General features: G+C 53.3%; 5 protein-coding genes across 5 annotated transcripts; all 5 read left to right on the forward strand.

Moving 5' to 3' along the window:
- Positions 1-500: 500 nt before the first annotated feature.
- On the forward strand, positions 501-1,619 carry KRP23_1894 (uncharacterized protein; the record flags this gene model as incomplete). Its single annotated transcript, XM_067886559.1, has 1 exon — positions 501-1,619. The coding sequence occupies one exon, from the start codon at positions 501-503 to the stop codon at positions 1,617-1,619; it is 1,119 nt and encodes a 372-aa protein (XP_067749229.1).
- Positions 1,620-17,461: 15,842 nt separating this feature from the next.
- Positions 17,462-17,893, forward strand: KRP23_1895 (uncharacterized protein; the record flags this gene model as incomplete). The annotated part of the gene is made up of 1 exon (XM_067886560.1): positions 17,462-17,893. One exon carries the CDS (start codon positions 17,462-17,464, stop codon positions 17,891-17,893), a length of 432 nt encoding a protein of 143 aa, XP_067749230.1.
- Positions 17,894-18,007: 114 nt separating this feature from the next.
- KRP23_1896 (uncharacterized protein) lies at positions 18,008-18,346 on the forward strand (the record flags this gene model as incomplete). The annotated part of the gene is made up of 1 exon (XM_067886561.1): positions 18,008-18,346. The coding sequence occupies one exon, from the start codon at positions 18,008-18,010 to the stop codon at positions 18,344-18,346; it is 339 nt and encodes a 112-aa protein (XP_067749231.1).
- A 120-nt stretch (positions 18,347-18,466) lies between these two features.
- Positions 18,467-18,979, forward strand: KRP23_1897 (uncharacterized protein; the record flags this gene model as incomplete). Its single annotated transcript, XM_067886563.1, has 1 exon — positions 18,467-18,979. The coding sequence occupies one exon, from the start codon at positions 18,467-18,469 to the stop codon at positions 18,977-18,979; it is 513 nt and encodes a 170-aa protein (XP_067749232.1).
- Positions 18,980-20,350: 1,371 nt separating this feature from the next.
- Positions 20,351-21,346, forward strand: KRP23_1898 (uncharacterized protein; the record flags this gene model as incomplete). The annotated part of the gene is made up of 1 exon (XM_067886564.1): positions 20,351-21,346. One exon carries the CDS (start codon positions 20,351-20,353, stop codon positions 21,344-21,346), a length of 996 nt encoding a protein of 331 aa, XP_067749233.1.
- Between the last annotated feature and the right edge of the window lie 1,172 nt (positions 21,347-22,518).

Here is a 22,518-nt window from a genome sequence, read left to right on the forward strand (position 1 = left end):
CCACTACTACGCACAGACAAGTGGGTAAGTAAGGATCATGCACTGTGGTGCATGATCTCTGTCGTGTACATTTTCCTTTGTATAGCGCACGTCAACCCATTTCAACTTGAAGTGGATTGACTAATCAAGTTCATTCATTTTAGCACCGCCTTGGGCACTGCCCAGACGGCCGGCCACAGGGCCTTAACCAACTAATATCACTTTGCAATTTACGTCTAACCACCTACACGCTTCCACATCGCGGACTATCTTCACTCACGGGCTTCTACTAGCTCAAGCCTTACAAAGGGTTGCAACACTGCCGGTCAGAGTACTTGCTACGGAAGAAAGTAAGCTCTACTGACCTCTGTCTTGCAAGGAACATACTAATATATTCTAAAGTCTGGGAACAGAGGCAAACAACAGCTCGACTTGTCTGATGCGATTAACAAATGGGATCTCAAGAACTTCAACTACGCGGAGCCGATTGACGCCAACTCGCGGCACCAAGCGTGATGACCATGAACGAGCCTGTTGCGCCAAGTGTGTTGAGTGGAGTTCTTTCATCCAAGTACGAGCCTGTTGCGCCAAGTGGAGTTCCTACAAGCGTGTTCACTGCGCCGAGTGTGATGACCACGAGCGAGCCTGTTGAGCATGATGTCGAGTTTGAGTTTGATGACCATGAAATGGATTCCCCGCGAGAAGCGTTGGAAGACGCAGCAGTGATTTGGCTCCAGCAGATCGGTGGACATCGTATCAAGTTCACGATCCAACATGGTTGGCTGGATACGATCACTGGAGAAGATATGTACAACCCAAGCAAGAACCTTCAGCGCCACTGGCTGACAAGTGACATGGTTTCATTCTTCGGACATCGATACGCACAACCGATTCCGTTCCAGCGATTGCGCATCTTGGAGTCACAAGCTTACTCTACAATTGTTGAACGCAAGAATGTGAAGGCATGGGAAAGAGCGACTCGAGGTGTTGCGGTGGTTTGCTTACCTGTTTGCAATAACAGCCATTGGACGTTGATCATTGTGCTGCTCACGTCAACTACTCCACGCGTGTTCCACTTGGACAGTTTGAATGTCAAAGGCAAGGTTCGTCCGGTTGCCAAGGCGGTTGGCAAACTACTTTCAGTCTCCGCGAAACCAATTTCGGTTCCTATCCAGCAGAATGGGAACGACTGTGGAGTTCACGTGGTTAGCCACATGATGACTTTGATGAGATTGATGAACAAGGTTAACGACAACGATCTCGCGACTTATATGGAGCCGCTGCAGTTCTCCACGGTGTTGACTAGAGATGATTTGAAGTGTGACCTTGTCAATGCAGTTGAAGAAGCAATGTGCGAGCACTCGTACTGGGCCCAGTGCCAGTTGGATGACGGTGAGTGGATGTGGTGGCCTTGCCGACGCTTCTCGCACGGGTTTGGAGCAAGACTTGGCGTACAGCTTCAAGAAGACGGCGTTCTGGTTGTATGGTACTGCAGAGAGGTGAATGACATGATGTGTATCCCGCGAAACAGAATTTGCCCGCTCAAGTACCTGACAGTCGAAGATGCGTGTTTGCTGTGCACCTACGAAGACGACGAAAAGGTAATGTTGCAAGAGGCGTATCGTCAGGCTAGTCTTTGAAGGAGTCTAGGTTGTCTTCTGTGTCATCTGCACTAATGTCATATCCATCAAACATATCCAATTCTTCATCTTCTTCAACTACAGTTGCTTCTACTTCATTGTCTTCTTCACTTACTGCTGCAGTGACTGTCTTTAGTTTCGCAAAGTTGTATTCCTTGTGACGAGAGTCTTGTAGAACTATTTTCTTAATAATGAACTCTAGCAGCTTACTAGTGGTACTATCTGTCGTGTAGGAACACGCAGAAAATCTCACTACCGAACGGTATGAGTCCCACCAACAACACACGCTTCCCTCGCGAAAGGTCAGCGAACGTTGGATCAACACCTGAAGACCAGGAACGATCCCTTACACCGGGTTGGTTGTAAGCGCCTCTGTATACCAAGGTTGAGTTCGGTCAACCTTAAAACCTGCACTACTAGCCACGAGCGAGGGCTAGAATGCAATATTGCGCTTTCGCGCGAACCCCCGCAGTCCCTCAGAAGTAAGGGTACCGGCAGTCACGCCTAATACGGGTTTGCCGAGGGTAACCTCGGCGGGTAGTGAAATACACTTGGGAACACTCGGGTTCTACCAATATATAGGGACCGACACTCCCTGTCGCCCCTAACTCTCGGCCACTCCTATCTCTTGGACTGACCAGCAACAAACTCTCGGTTCAATGTACCTCAAGCTCGCTGACAGGCATCCCACGCAGCCGAGCGTATCCAGACCCTAAGACAAGCTAGCTAGACTTACCGAAGACGGACTTGACCCTTGGTGGCTTGTGGGGAAGACTGCTGATTTATTTCTCTTATCCTACAGCTCTGGGAGCCTCTGTAGGTCATCATTTGGCTAGTCCTATATCTCTATACAAATATCAAGTGTAAACAGATCTCTGTGGGAAATCGTATAGCCGGCTCTACACAGCCGAGGGTACGACACGAAATGGGTACAAACGAGGCTTTTAACCTCGGCCGGGGTTTTATTAGACCCAGCCGAGACCTCGGTCACTATTGCTCCTAGGTCACTATAGCGCGGGAAATGAGACCCGCCAATCAAGACGCTCTGTCGCCGTTCACTGAAAGGTGCAACGTCAGCCGAACCGTGACAGTTCGGCATCAAAACCCAACGCCACAACTGCCCCCGCCTCGACGCAAGCTTCCGCAAGTAGTGCGCGTCGCGGCGCCTCTTGATCGCGCCCTGATGGCTCGCCGCTCGCCGTTGCTCAACCGAGCTACGGCCGCCGCCCTTCATGCCCTTGATGCATCCGGAGAGGTTCGTTTCCTGCTTCTCTTTGCTTCTTCATCCTCCTTGAACCTTGCCTGACCTCTCGGTGCTTATATCCACCGTAATCCACGTTCACAGGATGCTAGCGGCACTCCATCCGCTGCTTCTGGCTCCGCCGGAGCTTCGGTGGCCGTTCCTCGGTCGCCGGCTGCCACGCCTATGGCTGCTGGTGAGGGTGCAGAGGGTTCGTCCCCACCCACGCCTCCGTCATCACCGGGGTCTTCCCCGGTGTTGGCGTACCTCCTTGGCGCCACTCCGACGGTTGTTTCGACACCGCCGGGGTCGCCGACGACCCACAGCACCTCGGTTGGGTGTCAGACTGACCCCACCGACGGTGATCTGCCCCGTAGTGCTCAAGCCGAGCCTGCGGGCCCCTCGTTCATCGAGCGGCAGCTATTGCAGCTGGGTCACCTGGTCGTCGGCGTTGCGCGCCAGCGTCCACGACGCGTCGACTCTGTCCTGGACAGTCGGCTGGAGAGCGCCACAGATCTCGGTGAGATTCTGTCGGCTGCTGTTGCACCTGCTCGGCTCTCGCTCGCCGAGTCCGAGGAGATCGTCTCTCTACGGGATGAGATCGCTCGGCTGCAGGCCCAGTGCGCCGACTCAGAGGATCGGTTGCACGCAGAGGTGCAACAACGTGAGAAGATCGAGGTGTTCTGCACCCAGGCGACGAGCGACAGCAACCAGGCTATGGATGCCCTGCGTCTGCTCCGCCAAGATCACGTGGCTCTCACCCGGCACCACAACGCCGCTAATGCTGCCCTCGGGCACCATGCTGACATTGTGGCAGGCTTGTCGGCTCGCGCCAAAGCTGCCGAGGCTTCAGCGGCAGCCTCCCAGCGGCTGATCCAGAAGGATCGGGAGCGCTTTAAAGCTGGCCTCGTTGCGTACACGGCGCAGCTCGCCAAGCTTCGGAGCGACCTCGCCGCGTCCGCTCAAGCTTCTGTGGGTACGGTTCAGGCTCAGCTCCAGGCTCTGCAGGCGGAAAATGCGAGCCTGAAGCGAGCAAACTCCATCCTGCGTCGTCATTCGGCCGCCCACGATCTGGACGTGGACACTTTGGTCCTTGCCTCTGCTGGTAAGTCTTCGATCTCTATTGGCTCGGTCGTCTCTCATCTTCTAACTCATCGTGCTTCCTCTGTCAGGTATCACCGCAGGAGACATTGACTGGGACTTGCTCGGGCTGTCGCCTCCGAGCATTTGCTCCAAGCGTAGCCGGAGTTCGTCCTCCGAGAGTTCGGAGGACAGTCCAGAGGCTGCCGTGGACTCTGGCGACGAAGCCAAGGCCCCAGCCGAGGTGTCTGTCGGCGCTGGGGATGACAGCGAGGAGTCTGACGACTTGCCGCTCATCCCTTCGGTCTCCCGGCGTCGGCGTGACCGGCGCAAGCGCCTCCGACAGCGCAGCTCTTCTCCGAGCTCGCTGTCAAAGTCGGCTCTTCCCGCTGGCAAGCGGTTGGGCCGACCGTCGGTCAACCTTCGAGCTCGCGCTCAAGGTGGACCCTCGGGCGCTTCTGGGTCGACTCCAGTGTCATCTCCCGTGCCTGGGTCGACCCCCACACCCTCACCGAGTCCCTCGGCGGGGCCGTCACCTGGTTCTCCGGCGCATACGCCTGCCCCGGATTCTTCGGTGCCTCCATCTTCGGCCGAAGTCGTTGACTTGTCGGGGGAGGAGGTCGTCACCGAAGCTCCGGTGGCTGCGGTTCCTGCGTCCGGGCCATTTTCGTCGCCGGTGATCACTCCACCGCGGCATGACGGTCGCCCGTCGCGCAGTGCTTCGGTGCTGGCCAATTTGCGCTCGATGAAGGCTCTGGAGACTCTGGAGGCTTCGGACGATTTTATCCTTGGCTCTGGCCAGTCGTCCGAGGTTTCCCAGGCCCTTAAGACTCCGGTGGCTCCCACCAGTGGTGGTGTCATTGCCCCGAGTCCGGTCAGCGGAGTTGCGCCGTCGCCTGCCGTTCTGGTGACCTCGGTCAGCCCACCAGTTTCGGCGCCACCCTCGGTCTCGTTGGTTCCATCACCGGCGACTCCGATTGGGTCGGCTGTGGGTGCCCCCGAGACCTCTGCAGCGTCGGCTAGTCAGCCACGCGCACGTCTTTCGGCGGCTCGGTCTGTGACGCGTCGTGCGCACACCGAGGTCACGGCCACGCTGTCGACCGCTCCAGGCACGGACCCGAACACGTTCGCTCCGGCCGTGCCGACGGTCCCCGGGAGCGTGGATTCCCAGCGTCTTTCGATGTTGGCGAACCCGTTCTTGACCCCTGGGTTCACGGCACCAGGCGCACAAACTGCCTGGTGCCAGATCCAGAACCAGAGCGTGACTCCGCCTATTGCAAAGGGCGTCGAGTCCCCGTGCTCGGTTGCTGGGATCCGGGCCCTGGCGGATTGGACTAATCCGGCTCATCCGTGGCAGCAAGTGCGCCAGAAGATGCCGGAGGTCCCATGCCTATTCGGGCTGGACCAGAATCCGCCGGGGTCCAAGATTTCGATTCGCGCAAGTGGGTTGGCGCGCACAGTGAAAATGTGGCGCCAATTCCAAGGCGTCTCGACCGACCGAACGGAGAAAGCAGACCTCGGTCTCGCTTTGTGGGAGCGGCGCCACTGGGTCCAGGTAGCTGCCGTTGAGACTTTTCTCCGGAGCGAGGCACAGAGGCTTGGAGCGACCGATCCGTCGGTCGTCTCCCTCCGTGCCGCCTGGACCGAGTACAACAAGGCCCGTAACCTCCGTGCTGATCGCATTCGCCAACAGATGCTTTACCGCTGTTGGGAATGGTGCATCGAGCGCACCGGCAAGCCTCGGGAGTCGATCACCGAGTTCTTGCTGGAGCCCACGTACCTCCAATATTCGTTCGAGGTAATTGAGTGGGCTCCGGCGTCAGAAGATTGGCTCGGAGAGCTCGCCACCTTGGACGACAGGCAGCCGTGGCGCAATTGTTGGGTCGACGCGCCGGCTAGCCACCCGTTCAACACCACGTTCGCCCCATGCAACCCTCAGGTGCCAATGTTCGTGCCCCGAGGGATGACTCAGGCGGAGGTGGTGTCGGGTTTGATGGTGGATCCTTCGTTGCCGTCGTCGTCGGTGACGGCTCCATGGGCTGCCCAAGCTTCTGTCGGTGGTGCTTCAGGTCGCCCGAGCCAGGAGGGAGAGGATGAAGACGTCTCAGAGTCTTCTCCAAGTCACTCCTCGGTCCCAGCACCGGCCGACGAGTCGGCAACTGCTCAAGGGTCGGATCTGGATGTTTTGGCTAACATCGCGTCGACCACTGAGGTCTAGGCTTCGGTCTGGTCTCACTAATTTTCTCCGTTCGTTCCTCAAGCTGCTAGTGTGCCGTCCGAAGCCCGTAGTCATCCGTAGCGGCAGTTCTTGAGCTCCAAGTAATTCCATTTAATCCAATTCCATTCGAAAATCGTTCACGTCACATGTAAATATGCAAATTCGATGCAGTAGCAGTTTTCGTCTGTCACTGCGGGCTGCATCATCCCCGCAGGCAGTTCATTCGTCAACCGACGTCGCAACCAGGCCTCGTCCGAGGCTTGGTAGCAATCAATAGTCGGTCACTCGCAATTTTGATACAGTAGCAAATTTCATCTGTTGCTACGGGCTGTATCACCCCCGTAGACAGTTCAACTCTCGGTAGCTCTCCAGATTAGTTCTCATCAGCAACTTGAACCATCTGCAATCGTCGTTCGCTGCGCCGAGTCCGCAGATAATCATAAAGTAGCCCGCCACATGATAAATTTGAGGCAGGCTCCCACGTGGGCTCATCATACCCACTCCACTTCACTTTGAACTCTCGGACAGCGCGGCTAGTGCCCGTCGACAGCGGGGATCGGTCATCGAGGATGGCTTCTACCTCATATTCGCCAGCGAGCTGGTCTGGCTCCCAGCTATCTTCAGGCAGCAACTCCTCGTCGAAGTCCAGTCTCGTATCCTCGGTCACTTCAGGTGCTAACCGACTCTTCGGTCGGTCTCCAAATTCGTTGACGGCCTTGAGTCGGGACACGTGTACCACCGGGTAGAACCTATACCCACTTCGGTCTGGCAGTTCCAACTCGTACGCAAACTCTTCGATCTTTTTCTTGATCCTGAATGGTCCATGCCATCGGTGGGCGAGTTTCTTGGTCAACCCTGGCTTGACTCGTTCCATATACAACCAAACTCTGCTTCCGGGTTGGAACAGAGACCTCGGTCCTTCGTCAGTGGGATCAGATGTTGCCCCCGTCTCCACCTGTGACTCGTCAGAGGTCTCGTTTTCGTCGACATTCGGTACTGCAGCTCTCTCACGTCGCTCCAGCGACTCATTGTGTTCTCTCGCCCTCCGAGCCTTCTCGACACTTTGGTACTCCATTGCCATTTTCCACGAGATTTCCTGTTGCCGGTTCACTTCTCGGCGCCATGCCAATGCGTCAGTCTGGCCTCCGAATCCTCGTTTGAGTGACGACGACATCGCTCGCAGCGTGGATTGTGCGTCCCACCCATGAACTAGGTAAAACGGAGTGTCCTTCCGGGTGCCATCTTGAGAGTTGTTGATAGCGAAGATCAATCGCTCCGCGATCTCGTCCCAGTCTTGCTGCAGCGGGTCTTCTGCGTACACCCGCACCGATTGCATGACCGTCTTCACCGACCTCTCTTGCTGTCCGTTCGCCTGCGGCCGATAGCTCAGGGTCGCTCTTGACCGAGACTGCATCATTTCTGCAAAGGCCTGGAACACCTCGCTCATGAAGCGAGGGTCTCGGTCATGTCGGATCAGAGTTGGTGCTCCGAATCTTCGATACACGCATTCCTCGAAAGCCTGTGCGACCCTCAGAGCGGTAGTGTCTGACATAGCTTTACCCATGACGAATCCTGTGAACGCGCACTGGAACAGTAGTAGGGCTGAGTTGCCCCGACGAGACTTCGGTAACGGTATGACGAAATCCATCGACACCATCTGGAACGGTCGCTCTGCTAAGACGTTTCCTGGCGAATAGCCTCGGAACTGTGGTCGACTTTTGCTCGAACTACAGTCGGGGCAGGACTTGACGTGCCGTTCGGCGTCTGCATATAGTCCAATCCAAAAATAGTCTGATTTGACTCGGTGGTACGTTCGACCGATACCTTGGTGGCCACCTTCCAACGAGTCGTGGCAACTCCGTAGTACTTCCTGAATCATCGTTGTGGGCACAACTAGACGCATCGTTGTCTCCTCTCGGCGTTCGTTGCCCCACCGACGGTTCGCTCCAAGAAAATACAGTACACCATCCTCGCTAAGCACGAACTTGTCGGCCATCTTCCAAGCGTCTCTGGCCGCTCTGTAGCTGAGGTCTGTTTCCTTGCCTCGGAGGACCGCTTTTAGGTTCGACCATCTCAGCTCTTCATCCTGGGCGGCGGAGATTCGTCTCCGGCGCTCTTCCTGTATAACCACAGGGTCAACGTCTTCTGCGTTTGGAGCGCCAGGGTCTACCTCATTGCTCGATTGCTCGGCTCTCAGCTCACTCTGAGCTTCGGTGGTCACACCATTCGCTTCGTCTCGCTCGGCTGTGCCATTCGGCTCTATCACCGACGTTTCATCTGCAAACTGGACTCGTTTCTTCCTCGCTTTTGCTTGGTGTCTGGTAGTTGCAGTTAGGTAGTCGGGTTCGTCCCGCACAAAGTCGAAAAAAGATCTGTCGCGGGAGATCCCACGGGCTACTTGGGCTCGGGCGAAGCTGACTGTCGGTTTCTCTTCGGCCGTGGTCTGTACTGAGGGTTCATAGATGACCTCTCCGATCCGGTTCAGCTCGACCAATTCTAGTTTCCTAGCTTCGGTCGAAGCTACGCTGGATTCTTTGCTGCTGAGAGCCTCGCTTGCCAACGAATCTGCTGCAGCGTTGAATTCTCGGACCACGTGCAAGTACTTCACCGACCGCAGCTTGGTCGTGAGTTCTCGGTGACGATTCAGTTGAACCATCAGAGACTCCTTTCGACATGCCATCACCCCTAGGGACTGCTGGATTGCGAGTCTCGAATCTACCACGATGACTAAATCCTCGGCTCCATGTTCGAGCGCAGCTGAGACGCCGTTGTTCATTCCAGCATACTCAGCGAGGTTTACCGTGGTGGTCTCGAGATAAGCACTCGCAGCCGTCACTACAGTCCATTCTGGTAATTTCCACAAAATCCACGAGCAACTGCCATATCCACCGTTCTTTTCGGTCTTGGCCGAACCATCGAACGACATCACAAATCCGGTATAGGACCTCGGTAGGCAGGCATAAAGCAAGTGTGGGTCCATACGAGCAGTAGGTGACCCTTTCGTCGGCGGTGTAACTGGGGCCAACGAGTCTTCCAACTCCACGAAGCTTGTGAGGCCAGCTTGGAGAAGCTGAGCAAACGTACAATCGCGTTCCTTGACTCGGTTGACCACCAGGTGCCACGGGGACAACATAACCGCAAAGTGGGTCGCTCGACCGAACAGTGTCTTGGATTTGTGCACCCATTCGAGCGTCGAAAAACGCGTATAGACGTGGATGGTCCGACCCACCAACTGGGAGTAGCACACTTTCAACACCAGCAGTAGCGCTAAGACCTCCTTCTCGGCCGGGTGGTAGTTCATCTCGGCGTCCTTGAGGACTCGGCCACAAAATCGAACCGGGTGCAGCTTGTCATCATGGTATTGCATCAAAGTGGAGCTCAATGCCCACTCATTCGCGAATAACGTGACATGCACCTCCTTGTCTCGGTCAAAGTGCCGGAGAATCGGTGCCTCTGCAACCTTCTGTTGGAGAGCGGCGAAGCTTCGTTTGGCTGCCGAGAGGCTGCCACTAGGCGTGAAGTCTTCGTCCTTCAACTGGTACAAAGCTGCTCCATACACTGCGAAGTCCTGGATGAATCGACTGTAATAATTCAGCGCACCGAGGAAAGACTGCATCCCCTTTTTTGAAGCAGGGAATGGCAGCTCGGTCACTGCTTTCATCTTCTTGGTGTCGGCTCGAATACCTTCTGCAGAGACTTCGTGTGACAGGAAATCCACCTTCGGCTGGACGAAGATACTCTTCGTAAAGCTCACACTAATGCGACATTCGGTGAACCGTTGGAGCAGACGGTCTAACGTGTCCAGGCACGCGTCGAAAGTCTCGGACCCAAAACAGATATCATCAACAAACGACCGTCGGTCGAACACTGGCACCAACGAGGATTCATCCGGTTCTCCGGTGGAGAACATGTCGGCAACAGGGCTGTTCACTAACTCATTCACTGCGTCAAGCGTGACCGAGGATTCGCGGTCGGCCTCGAATTTGGTCACCCGAGTTGTTGACTCCTCGAGTTGTCGCGATGAAGGGTCGGTCACCCCTGTCCGCGCAACCTCGGCGTGGGCTTCGGCCGTTCGCATAAGCTCCGAAAAGTGGAGCCAGCCGCCTTTGGGTTGAACGAAACCCCACAGAGCATTGTCAATCATTCGTTGGTAAATCATCGGTGCATTCTTCAATCCAAACGGCATACGAAGCCATTCGAAATGTCCGAGTGCACAGACGAATGCCGAGACTTTGCGGGCCCGCATCGTCATCATAATAGCCCAGAATCCACTGGCCGCATCAAGTGAGCAGAACCATAGGTAGGCTTCCAGGTCGGTCAACAAGTCATCGACTAACGGCATGGCGTACTCCATAATCGCCGTCACTGCATTCACCATCTTGTAGTCGATGCACAACCGAATATCAACTCCATTCTTCTTGAGCACGATCACGATGGGCGACGCCCATGGGCTGTCCGAAAACGCCACCAGACGAGCTTTCAGCAAGCCTTTCAGAAGCTCGTACAGCTTCCGAAGGTGTCGGAGCGGTGTTCTCCGAGCTCTCTGTTTGATGGGTGGATGCCCCTGTACGTCAATATCGCACACCACGCCGTAGGCCGGTGGTGGCAGAGCATTCCCACTCGCAATCATGATCTTCTCGTGTCGTTTCAGCACCGCAACGAGACGTTCTTGTTGACGGGCTGTCGCGCTCGGGTTCAGAACATTCGGTCCTGAATAATCCAGTACCGTTTCCGAGGCTTCGGTCAGGTCCGGTAAGAACGCCAACTCGTGTGCATAGTCCGTCAACTCGATCTCATTCGCTAAATGTTCGGACGTATTGGTATCGGTGTTCCCACTACCTGAACCGTCCCCCGCGGCAATCTCATGCATCATTGCTACGAAGGCAGAGTCCAATCGGGTCTCCGGGTCATCACCGAGGACTGGGATGGAGTTCTCTTCACTCGTGTACGTTGTATCCGCGCCATCAGAGGTGTCGGTCGCCACCGAGTCGTCATCTACGTCGACCCATCTATCTCCAACAGGTTCGTCAGAGGGTTGCACCGAAGTCGTCAACGGCGTTCGGTCTCGTTCTGCCGGTTCCTCAGTGCCCCTATTCGCGAACGTTATCTGGCCCTCGTCTAGGCCTTCCAAGTCGTCGGGTGGTCGAGGTAGGATGCCGCGAGGTGTCGGATAGTCTCGTCGTTCTACAGCTGGTGGCTGATCTGCCAACCATCGTTCGTAGAGTTTGCGTTCCCGCGCGAACAAAGTCTCGTCTCGACACTCCGCATACGCCAGGACTTGCCACTCCTCATACTTAGCGGAGTTCAAACGAGTGTATCCATCCCCTTGCGGCAGGTCACCCTTTTTCACCCACAGCAGTACCGATTCGTGTCTCGCGCAGTGAGCAATCTTCGGTGACACGTTCGTTAGTCGCACCATCGTCGGCTGCCCTCGTCGAGACCTCGTTACAGTGGGCACCAGGTTTCCAATCCGGCGTGCCCACACGTCGTGAGTAGTCAGAGGCGGCCGTCGTCGTGGTAACCTAAATTCTCGCCACTCACGCCCTGGGACCGACAAATCTTCGGTCGGGCGTCCAGTCACTTGCATGCTGTACGGCTCGGCCTCTGCTGGGTTCTGCGACTTCACCAGGGGTACCATTACCTCGTCCGGTAGTCTCGCAGTACCGTGGAACAGATCCAACCGGACTCCGGCTGGAATCATGAAGTCTGTTCCCAGGACCACGTCCACTCCTGCACTGTGATCCATAACCCATACTTCAAATTCGTACACGCGCTCCCAGCCTAGCGTGACTTTAACGAGTGCTCGTCTGCGGGTCTCCATCACCCCTGGGTTAATTCCTCGCACTTCCAGACTCCTACCGTGATCTGGAACTTCGCGCAAGCGCAACCGTTTCGCGTATGACGCGGAAATCACACTGACATTCGCTCCAGTGTCTAGCAGAATCCTCGTTCGCGAGTCGTTTACAGCCCCATTGACGAGGGCTCGCAATCGCTTCCTCTTGTCATAGCGCTGGGATGACCACCACCCCATTCTCTCGCCAGATAACAGTTTAATCGTCTGGCCGAGGTCTCGGGATGGATGGTCGATTTTGGCCATGCTGAGGATCGAAGCATCGGTTAGCTCCACTCCGTCTCCGTCCACACGTCGTCCATTCACTTCACTCTCACCGAGGCTTACGCCTCTCTCCTTTACATTTTCCGTCGTTTTCACATATTCCATATTCAAGTCATCAGGCCGTTTGCTCACACCTGCGAATGCGAACATATAGTCCGCATCCAGCGCAGGTTTGGCTAACTGTGGCAGCCCGATTGGGACCAACCCAGTTTCAGTTGGCGGGCTGCCTAGTTTAAATGACTCCCATAGACGAGTTCTTGCAACTCCGGCGAGAGGTCCTTCTTCTCGACCTTAGCTCGGAGGAGATTCGTGAGTTCTTGGAAGGCTTCACACTTCCCGGCATCATGAACCTGTTTGCACATCTTGCATCGCTTAAAACAGTAGTGAGCCGAATGGGTGAGCCCTCCACAGGCGGCGCATGGACCATATTGGCGTCGACTATCGCGTCCGGTGGAGTTTCGGTGCTGGTCGTCTCGGTCATACGGGCGTTGGCCGTTACTTGCCCTCGGCCGACGGTTGTCGGCGCGAGCGAACGTTCCTTCAGCCGCATTGCGACGTTCAGAGTCGTTTGCGGCAGCCACGTGGCCTCGGTCCTCGGTCGACGCGTATCCGTCGTCCGAGTACCCTTCGGAGTATCGGTCGTCATCGCCAGAGTGAGACTCCGGCCCATACTCCTCGGTGTCATCATATCCGTCGTTGTACGCTTCCGGGTATCCTCCACGCGCGTCCACCAAGCGTCCCGCATTCAGTGCTGTCACTATGTTGGTCAGTGCGTCAGTGAGAGTGACCCTCGGTCGATATTGTTGGTCATCCCGGCGACGGTTATCGTCTCGGTAACGGTCTTCTCGACGACGGTCGTCCTCTCGGTGACGTCGGTCTCGGCGATAGCTGTCCCGCGGATCCTCGGAGCGCCCACCATCGCGTCGGCGTGCTACCTCTTGCCCTCGAGGGCGGCGGACCGAGGACTCGCGTCCCGATTTTCGCTCTCTGCGACGAAGGATATCATTGATCATATCCTCGAGGTCGTGAATGTTCTTAACTCGGACATGGCACAGACGCTCTTCTAGACCTCGGTCTTCGCACGAATCCAAGAAGTGCTCGACGTGGTCCTTTGCATCACGACCGCCATGCTCGAACTGCACTCCGGCGTTGCGAGCATAGCCGTTAAGTCGGTTGAGGTAGTCGCAGACATGCTCCTTCTCCTCTCGCTTGGCCGAGTAGTACCGAGCCTTCGCAGACTGGTTGAACCTCGAGCAGTAGTATTTAATGAACGCATCGCTCAACAATTTCCACGTGCGTCTCGTTTTGCGGGGCAGCTGTCGGTACCAATGCAGAGCACCATCTTGGAGGCTCAATTCAAACGCCATGCACCATTCGTTGGGCGGCGTGTGCGTCCCTTTCATCTCGTATATGAACGCTCGGAGCCACTGCATGGATTTCTCGCTCTTATCGCGGAGTCCCAAGTACGGCTTAATGTTTCCGAGTGGGAGATGCGTAGCGATCTCTAGCCTCGGTGTCGCACTGTCATTCCCCACAGCGCTCAGCTCACGAATTTGGCGTGCCCATTCTCCCGTCAAGTCACCCCCGGTGTCTCCGACGTCGAACGAATCTTCGTCAGACGAGTCATCGCGGAGGTCGTAACGTCGGCTGGGCGTCCGATTTGCACTTCGTCCAGCAGTCGGAGCGGTTCGATATCCCTCGGCCTCTCTCGCCAGTCGTTCTGTGCGACTGACCGACCTCGGCGTCACCATGTGAGAGTCTTGGAAATATGTCGACGTCGCACCTTGGGCTGAAAATATTCCGGCCTCGGTCGACCCTCTGGGGCGTCTCCCAGGGGTCACCGGCAACGGAATCATGGACGGGTCGACCGGATCCGATGCGTGGCGGACGTTCGGTGGACGGCTAACTCCCGCCTCGGCCACCCCGAAGGCCGACCGAAGCTTCTGCTTCCACTTGCGAAGCGCCGTAGCGGCGTCCTCGGGTGCCCATGCTCGGAGGTCTGCTTCCGACGGGAACACTTGGGGTTCACATCCCATAGCGCGTAGGAGTTGCACCGTGTCCTCGGCCACCTGCCGAGTGTTCCACGCCTCCACGGGCACAGTTAACTCGCCACCGAGCTCCATCCAGATGGCTTGGCGAACAACCTCTGGAGCAAAGGATCGCATCCAATTGCTCTTCACCTTCATGAGTTCTAGGTATCGACCCAGAACTCGGTTGGCGGCCGGGGTGTCTCCGTTAAGAGGAGGCCGGCCGCCATTCGGCCGAGAATTCGCATCCTCGGCCATCGCCGACGATCGGTGATCGTCGGACTCATCTTCGTCGTAACCGTTGGCTGGTTCGGGACCAGCCACTTCGTTCAACTCTTCGGTGAGGTTTCGCGCAAGCGACCTCACCCCTCCGCTGCGTCCTGCAGATACTGCAGCGGCTTCCGAAAGCTCGGGCATAGCTGCCTTCTCTTCCAGGTCATCTTCTTCGTCATCTTCCTTGGCGTCAGAGTAGTCCATCGGCTCATCAAAACTGTCCGAACGCTCGTTAATCGACGCCAACGTACTCGGCGTCGCGAACGACGAACCGGAACGCCCCGAACCCTCGGTACGCGTTCCACTTGACCTCGCCGGCGTTGCTGGTACCGCTGACTTCGCTTCTTTCGCCATCTTCTTTCTTCTTCTCTTCTTTCTTCTCTCGAATGCTCGTTAAGGTAAGACCTATATGCAACCAAGACACACAGAAGGTCACACCAATCCCGGGTCGCGGCACCAGTTGTCGTGTAGGAACACGCAGAAAATCTCACTACCGAACGGTATGAGTCCCACCAACAACACACGCTTCCCTCGCGAAAGGTCAGCGAACGTTGGATCAACACCTGAAGACCAGGAACGATCCCTTACACCGGGTTGGTTGTAAGCGCCTCTGTATACCAAGGTTGAGTTCGGTCAACCTTAAAACCTGCACTACTAGCCACGAGCGAGGGCTAGAATGCAATATTGCGCTTTCGCGCGAACCCCCGCAGTCCCTCAGAAGTAAGGGTACCGGCAGTCACGCCTAATACGGGTTTGCCGAGGGTAACCTCGGCGGGTAGTGAAATACACTTGGGAACACTCGGGTTCTACCAATATATAGGGACCGACACTCCCTGTCGCCCCTAACTCTCGGCCACTCCTATCTCTTGGACTGACCAGCAACAAACTCTCGGTTCAATGTACCTCAAGCTCGCTGACAGGCATCCCACGCAGCCGAGCGTATCCAGACCCTAAGACAAGCTAGCTAGACTTACCGAAGACGGACTTGACCCTTGGTGGCTTGTGGGGAAGACTGCTGATTTATTTCTCTTATCCTACAGCTCTGGGAGCCTCTGTAGGTCATCATTTGGCTAGTCCTATATCTCTATACAAATATCAAGTGTAAACAGATCTCTGTGGGAAATCGTATAGCCGGCTCTACACAGCCGAGGGTACGACACGAAATGGGTACAAACGAGGCTTTTAACCTCGGCCGGGGTTTTATTAGACCCAGCCGAGACCTCGGTCACTATTGCTCCTAGGTCACTATAGCGCGGGAAATGAGACCCGCCAATCAAGACGCTCTGTCGCCGTTCACTGAAAGGTGCAACGTCAGCCGAACCGTGACAGTTCGGCATCAAAACCCAACGCCACAACTATCACCCTTCTCGAGTAAATCATATACTATCTGGAACAGTTCAATAAGCAACTGATCCGCGTTTGTGGCATTGGGGAACGCGGGCAGGTTCTCTAGTTTACTTGACTTATGATTAGTATCACTAATGAAGTTAGTTTTGATAAACGCGAAGAACAACGGATCTGGGTGACTGCGCGTATCAATCGATGCGTTCTTCGCAAATACGTAATGCGAATACAAGAGACGCACATACGATTCAATAATGTCTATCGAGCGCGCGCCGCTTGCGTCATTGCCAATGTACATCAGCTCGGTTACGTTGAACAACTTGGAGATGCTGTTTGAAAGCGACTCCAGTTTTACCATATCAGGCTTTGATTTGCTATCAAGTACAATAGCCTTATCTACTGCAGTAGCATACGACATGATACTTGACGCGTCCTCAATCAGCTCGGTGACTATAGAGCGGCGATAGGTATCGTACGTCTTCACATACTTCTTATAGTACTTCGCATCTTGATTGTCTAGCTGATCCTTGGTTGCTCCGCATTGCGTGCATGCCTTAGCTTCAAACACATGAGCATCCTTGACAGGACACGATAGTGTATACAATCCAAAGAACGCTTGCATTTGCATTTGCTCGTTAAGCTTACCTTCTATTTCATGATTCTTGCTAGGAGATGCCTTTTCAATATCGAGTTTGCAAATGCGGAAAGTGTATATGAGCTTTGATCCAGTCTTGGTGACTGACCAATGGTGCGGACGGATAGATTCGTCCGTGACAAGACATGATAGTTCTTTAAGGTAAAATCATATTCGCGTGCGTTTTCAACCGGAAGGTACTTAGTAGGTGGTCTGCGCATACTTTTGAGTCTCGCGCTGAGTTGACGCTCGTATTGTTGTATAAACTCACTCGGCGGCGCGGCAACAATTGATGCATATCTACCATTAAGAGGTTCTTCCGATACAAAGTCTACAATGTTCTGATACGCCGCATCAATATACTTACCTAGCTCATTAGATGCTTTCGAAGGCGGCGTGTATGTCCCAGTGTACAATGCACGCGTCGCCAGTCGTACTGCATCCCGCTTCTTAGTATATAACTTATCTAAGTCGATACCAGTAAGCTCCCATGCATCTCTGTCACACTTCCAGTGATTCGCGCGCTGATACATATATGTAGCGTATGCTACTACTGGGCTACTTGTTATATCTAATGTGAGCTTGTCGCTCGGAGTTGATGCCTTCAGTTGAATTGACTCGTCCGCGAATGTGCGGTTCATGAACTTGAAAGCCTCGATCAACATTGTTTTGGTCTTATCATCGGTGATGCCAACTCGCTTCAATGATGCAATCGTCTGCACGATCTTCAGTGCAGCGATCAATTCATCCTTGAGTGAGGCGTCGCCACTTGTAGAACCTTTTCCCGTTTTGCCGCCGGCAGGAACATTGACTATCCAAGATTCGTATGCTTCGTACTTGATCATATAATAAACATTTCGATCGATGGCTGTATCAATATACAATCATCATTCTTTGTAACATTAGCGATCATGGTGATTCTTGTGAAGTTCTGGCATGCTCTTAAGGACGCTATCGCAGACTTTGATCTGAAGGACGCGCTAGCAAAGAATGAAGAAGCGCAACGTAAGTATGATATTGCGCAACGTAAGTACGAAGCAACTCAAAAGAAGATTCTTAATCAGTTGGAGATGCTAGTCGCGCAGAAGCAAAGCATTGAAGAGACTACTGGTGAATCATTGAAGGCGTTTCGCGCCCGTATCATTCAAGAGCAACGTGAACAACTTTACACAGTTATCACGCAAGCATTGGATCATGCGATTGCAGACTTTGATGGCATCACGATGCAATACAATGCTCTTGAAGCGGCTCGCTGCATGGAGAATGAATCAGACTCTGAAGAAGACATTGAAGATGTTCTGAAAGCTGTTCGTGTTATCGAAACAGAGAATAGATACGAATAGAGTATATCTCTTTTTTTGCTCTAGAGAGCCATTTAACGAGTTCTCATTCTGACCTCAAAATTGAAGTTCTCACAGATTAATATACTAATCACCTCAAAAGACTTCATATCTACCATGAACGCTACTTACATCATCGAGTTCCTCTCGCCACACTCGTCGCTTGGCACTAGTCACGAGACAACGCACAAGGAATCACGTATTGTGGCTATCTGTTCTTCCCAGAAAGATATGAGAGATGCGTTGGAGAAGATGTATCAATCATACATCAATGAGCACGATTACAAAGAAATGGAGATTGTGTCGAAACTTGTCAAGAAGCAATGCATCTTGAGCTACGCTCGTGCAGTTCACGAAATCGCGTGGATCGTCTATAAGCTGCCTGAGACGTCGGGCCACTTCATTACTACTGAAGGACTGACTCCTGAATCAATCTGGACGATTGAAGAAGAGTAAAAGCATGCTTCACTTAGATAATGCTAATATAGCAATTGTCTTTTTTTGCTCTAGAGCTATTCTGACCTCAAAATAACAAATGCGGCTCCTTAATAGTATAAAGCATTTCAAAACGCAATAATGACTGTCCTTCTTACATCTGTGAGCAAGACTCTGTCGAACGAGTTTGATGGACTAGTGACTGAGCTGATCCCATCGTTCTTGCAACCGGCGACCCTTGATCGCGCAGGATCGATTGCAGTGCTTACGAAGTTCACGAACCTACCGATCACTCAGACAACGTTTGATACAGCGATCGCGACGAACAACCTTGACGTGATCAAGTGGCTCCACGTGGAGAGAGGGTTTGTTCTTGGCAACGACAATGTTGATAGCTTTGGCATTGCTGCGGAACGCGGATACACGGATGTCGTTACGTTCTTAGCTCCAACTGACATTACACGTGGCGCATGCACATATGCGTTGTTCGCTGCTGCTGAGTATGGTCGCTACGAGATTGTAGATATGCTAAGTGATACGTGCAACTCAAACGAGATTCGAATTGCGAACATCACTGCGATTGTAGCGAATCATTATGAGCTTTCCAAGATGCTCATAACGAAGCATATGATTCAGTTTCCACAAAGAGCGTAGAGAGAAGATGAGTGAACATCATTTTTTATGCACCAGAGCCTCTAAAGCTATTCTTAAAATTGAAGTCTCCACAGATTAATATATCAATCACAACAATGACTGCTACTCCGATTCTCGCATCTGTGGCTAACGCGCTATGCAATGACTTTGATGGACTGGTGCTTGAACTAGTTTCATCGTTTCTTCAACCAGTTACGCTGAATCGTGCAAGCTCTATGATGGTGTTTACGAAGTTTAAAGATCTGCCATGCACGCAAACTGCTATGACCTTGGCAGTGAAGAATAATGATTTCGATGTTATTGAATGGCTGCTCGCAGAGAAAGCTCTCACCTTGAAGAAGAAAGCGAGTTACAAAGCAATCAAACAAGCAATCAATAATGATCGATTCAACTTGATTGAGCTTATATGCGCTACCAACCATATGACTATCAATATCTATTCATTGATGAAGATGATAATTTATACAAAGAAGTGGAAAGCGTTTGAGCTTCTTCATGTATATGCCAGCGCTCATATGAATGGCACAGCCTTGATCGAAGCTGCACGAGATGGACAGCACGAGATTGTAAATCACTTGTTGAATCAAGTTCGTAATGAATGTTACTTTTCACTGGCATTGGATGCTGCCGCTGCTCAAGGTCATTGCGCAATCGCGAGTCTCTTGTGTACCAAGACGTTGGGCTCGTCTATAAGCTGCGCGTTAGACAAAGCGATGCGTTGTAATCAATCTGAAATGGTAAAGCTGCTGATCACTCGTTGTGGAGGTTTTGAACACTGGTGTGCGCTATCTAGCGCTGTACGTAACAACCAATGTGACTCCGTCAAGCTCTTGATACCAACTCAATTGCCAATCTTCTTGAACCCATCTTTGGCGATTGCTATTGAAAACGGATTTACTGAAATCGCAACAATGATCACCAGCGCGATTGAGCAACACTAAAGGCTCGAACTCTTTTTGTTTTAAATTGAACATCAAACATATAAGTATATCAACACCATGATTTCGAACTATGCTCAAGCTAAGCAATATGTCAATCGCCTTGCGGAGCTCCTCAGTTATGCTAAAGACACCACTGCGACATTGGCTGATGTCAAAGAAGATCTTGCAGTAACTACTGACAAGGTTGATACTGCGCTCGAGTATCGCTTCGTGAAGCTCGACTGCGGCCAACTCGATTATGTAACTCGCAACTGTTGTTCAGCATTGCACAATAGCGCGTCTCTTGTGTAACAACTCTGTGGTGCACTCTTTTTTGTGTTTCGAGTCAGTTCGAGCCTTGATGGGTGCTGCGTCGCAATCAAGGTTTTTCAAAAAACACTAAAACCCCAAAACCTCAAGTGCTTCTTCCATGCGATCCATTCATTTCACGATGGACGAGATTGTTCTCGAATCTCATTCCGAAACGGACGACTCTCGAGAGACGCGGTTGATCCCGTCCGAAGATGAATCTGTGAAGACGCAGTCGCTCCCGTCCGACGATGAACCACAAACTCCGCCCCATGGTCATGATGAAGCGTCCCCGTTGATGTCGCCTCCGACTATACAATCCCCGCTGATGTCGCTTCCGACAAATGAACCTCCGCCGCCAACGATGGAATCTCCGCAGATGTCCCCGCCAACGATGAACCTTCCAGAATATGTTTCGCCGGCTCCGTTCCCGACCGAGTACTCGCAATCACCTCCGCTATCAGAACCAGCGTCGCCTTCATGTACGGAACCCATTGATCCACCCCCGCGCGACGTGAGCGGCACGAGGAGGAGTATCGCTGCCGAGGGTCTCGGTGGTGCTAGTACTTCTGCTCAGTCGCTTACGTTGACATCCAGATTGACTAGTAAGGTTGCCGAGGAGCTCGGTGGCCAGTATGATCCTTTTCACGAAGAGATCAAACATACTAATCCAATCTGGATGGCAGGATACCTTCCGCACATGGTCGGCTGGCAAGTGGACGGCATTGGAACAAGACTGTTCGACACGTCCAGTTTGATCGGCATGGGAGATAGCTTTGTGTACCAGCTAGAACCGTCTATGCGAGACAAGTTCAACTTTAACGCTCACGATTGTTTTATAGAATTGTTTTGCCGATGGAAGCTGTTCAAGAGGCGCGAGCTGGGAGGAGATCGCGTGCACCCAGACGACCGGTCCATCGCGTGGAACGCCTTCGTGATCCAGTTCCGCCGTGACCCTGTCCATTGGGCGCTTCGTTACCAAAACGTTCACGATCGCTTCCTGACACACTCTCTACTCGGAATGAAGATGGCGGTTCACGAAGAGTCGCGCAACTGCGGTCGGCGGTGTCGCGTTCTCTCCAACATGAATTGTGAGTTTTGCTACAACAGAGTAGCCGCCCCGCCCTTTAGAGTTTAGGGTCCCTATACACGAGAGGACAGTATAGTGAAATCAAGACAAACCGGAGAAGGGTAGGCCGGTGCTCCGTGTCCTACATTTATTGGCTCGGCTTTCCTATATGAACGCTCCGGGTCTTCTCCGAGGTGAGTGTCCTCCCATTTTTGGCTCGGGTTTCCTATATGAAAACTCCGCGACCATTTTCGGTCAATTTATCATGTTCGGGGGGCCATACAAACTCGAAGTCATACATAGAAATCCAAGTCATTCAGGGTTAGTGCATAAACCTCGACAGCACAGCTTCCTAGCCAATCAGGAGATAGAAAAACTACCATCGTCAGGAGTAGCTAAAAACTTGGGAATCCATGTTTATACATCTCCTACAAGTAACAGAGTAACCTGTCCGTCCGTCCGTCCGTCCGTCATTCCGTACGCACCTCGAGCGTAACGCAAATCCGGACTTTCCGTTGGCTATAAATAGCTGCCGAGCGCAGCGAAGGCGGCCTCCCCATTCGCTATTATTATACTACGAGCCCTCTCATTGGCTATATATTCGAGCCTCTGCGCGATTGGCTATTATAATGAGTAGTGTGGACTACACCACATCGGAACTAACGGAATAAAATCACTGATGCTGATTGGACAAAATAAACCGCCTTTCAACAACGTTTCTTTTCATTCCCATGCGTGGTCGAGTTTCAGAGAGATTCCAGGCAAATTCTCCAGGTGGTGAAGGGCGGCTCGGCTACAGAGACAATTGACGCATGCCTGAAGTCATCCGAACGGTGGCCACTTTTCCATACGGTGCGTCTGACAGAGAACATGCGTGTTCGCACGGCTGCCACCTCCGATAGTGCTGCAGAAATGGCTGCGTTTTCCGAGTACCTGCTGAAGGTTGGAGAGGGGAGACACGAGGTACACAATGATCTGGGAAATGACTACATTAAGATTCCACGTGACATGCTCATCGACAACCCCGCCGGTGATCCAGATGAGGACGAGGAGATCCGACCGGGAGCTATTCCGCGAGGTATGCGGCGCATGATCGACGAGATGTACGCCGACATCAACAATTCGGAAGTCGCAACGGACGAGTACTTTGCGAGTCGCACCATCCTCACCACCACGAACGCGATAGTCCATCGTATCAACGAAGCCATAGCGGATCGCATGACTGGGCCAGCTCGAGAATA

Source organism: Phytophthora ramorum (genome assembly GCF_020800215.1).
Source record: "Phytophthora ramorum isolate Pr-102 chromosome Unknown Phyram_PR-102_s0002, whole genome shotgun sequence".
NCBI lineage: Eukaryota > Oomycota > Peronosporomycetes > Peronosporales > Peronosporaceae > Phytophthora > Phytophthora ramorum.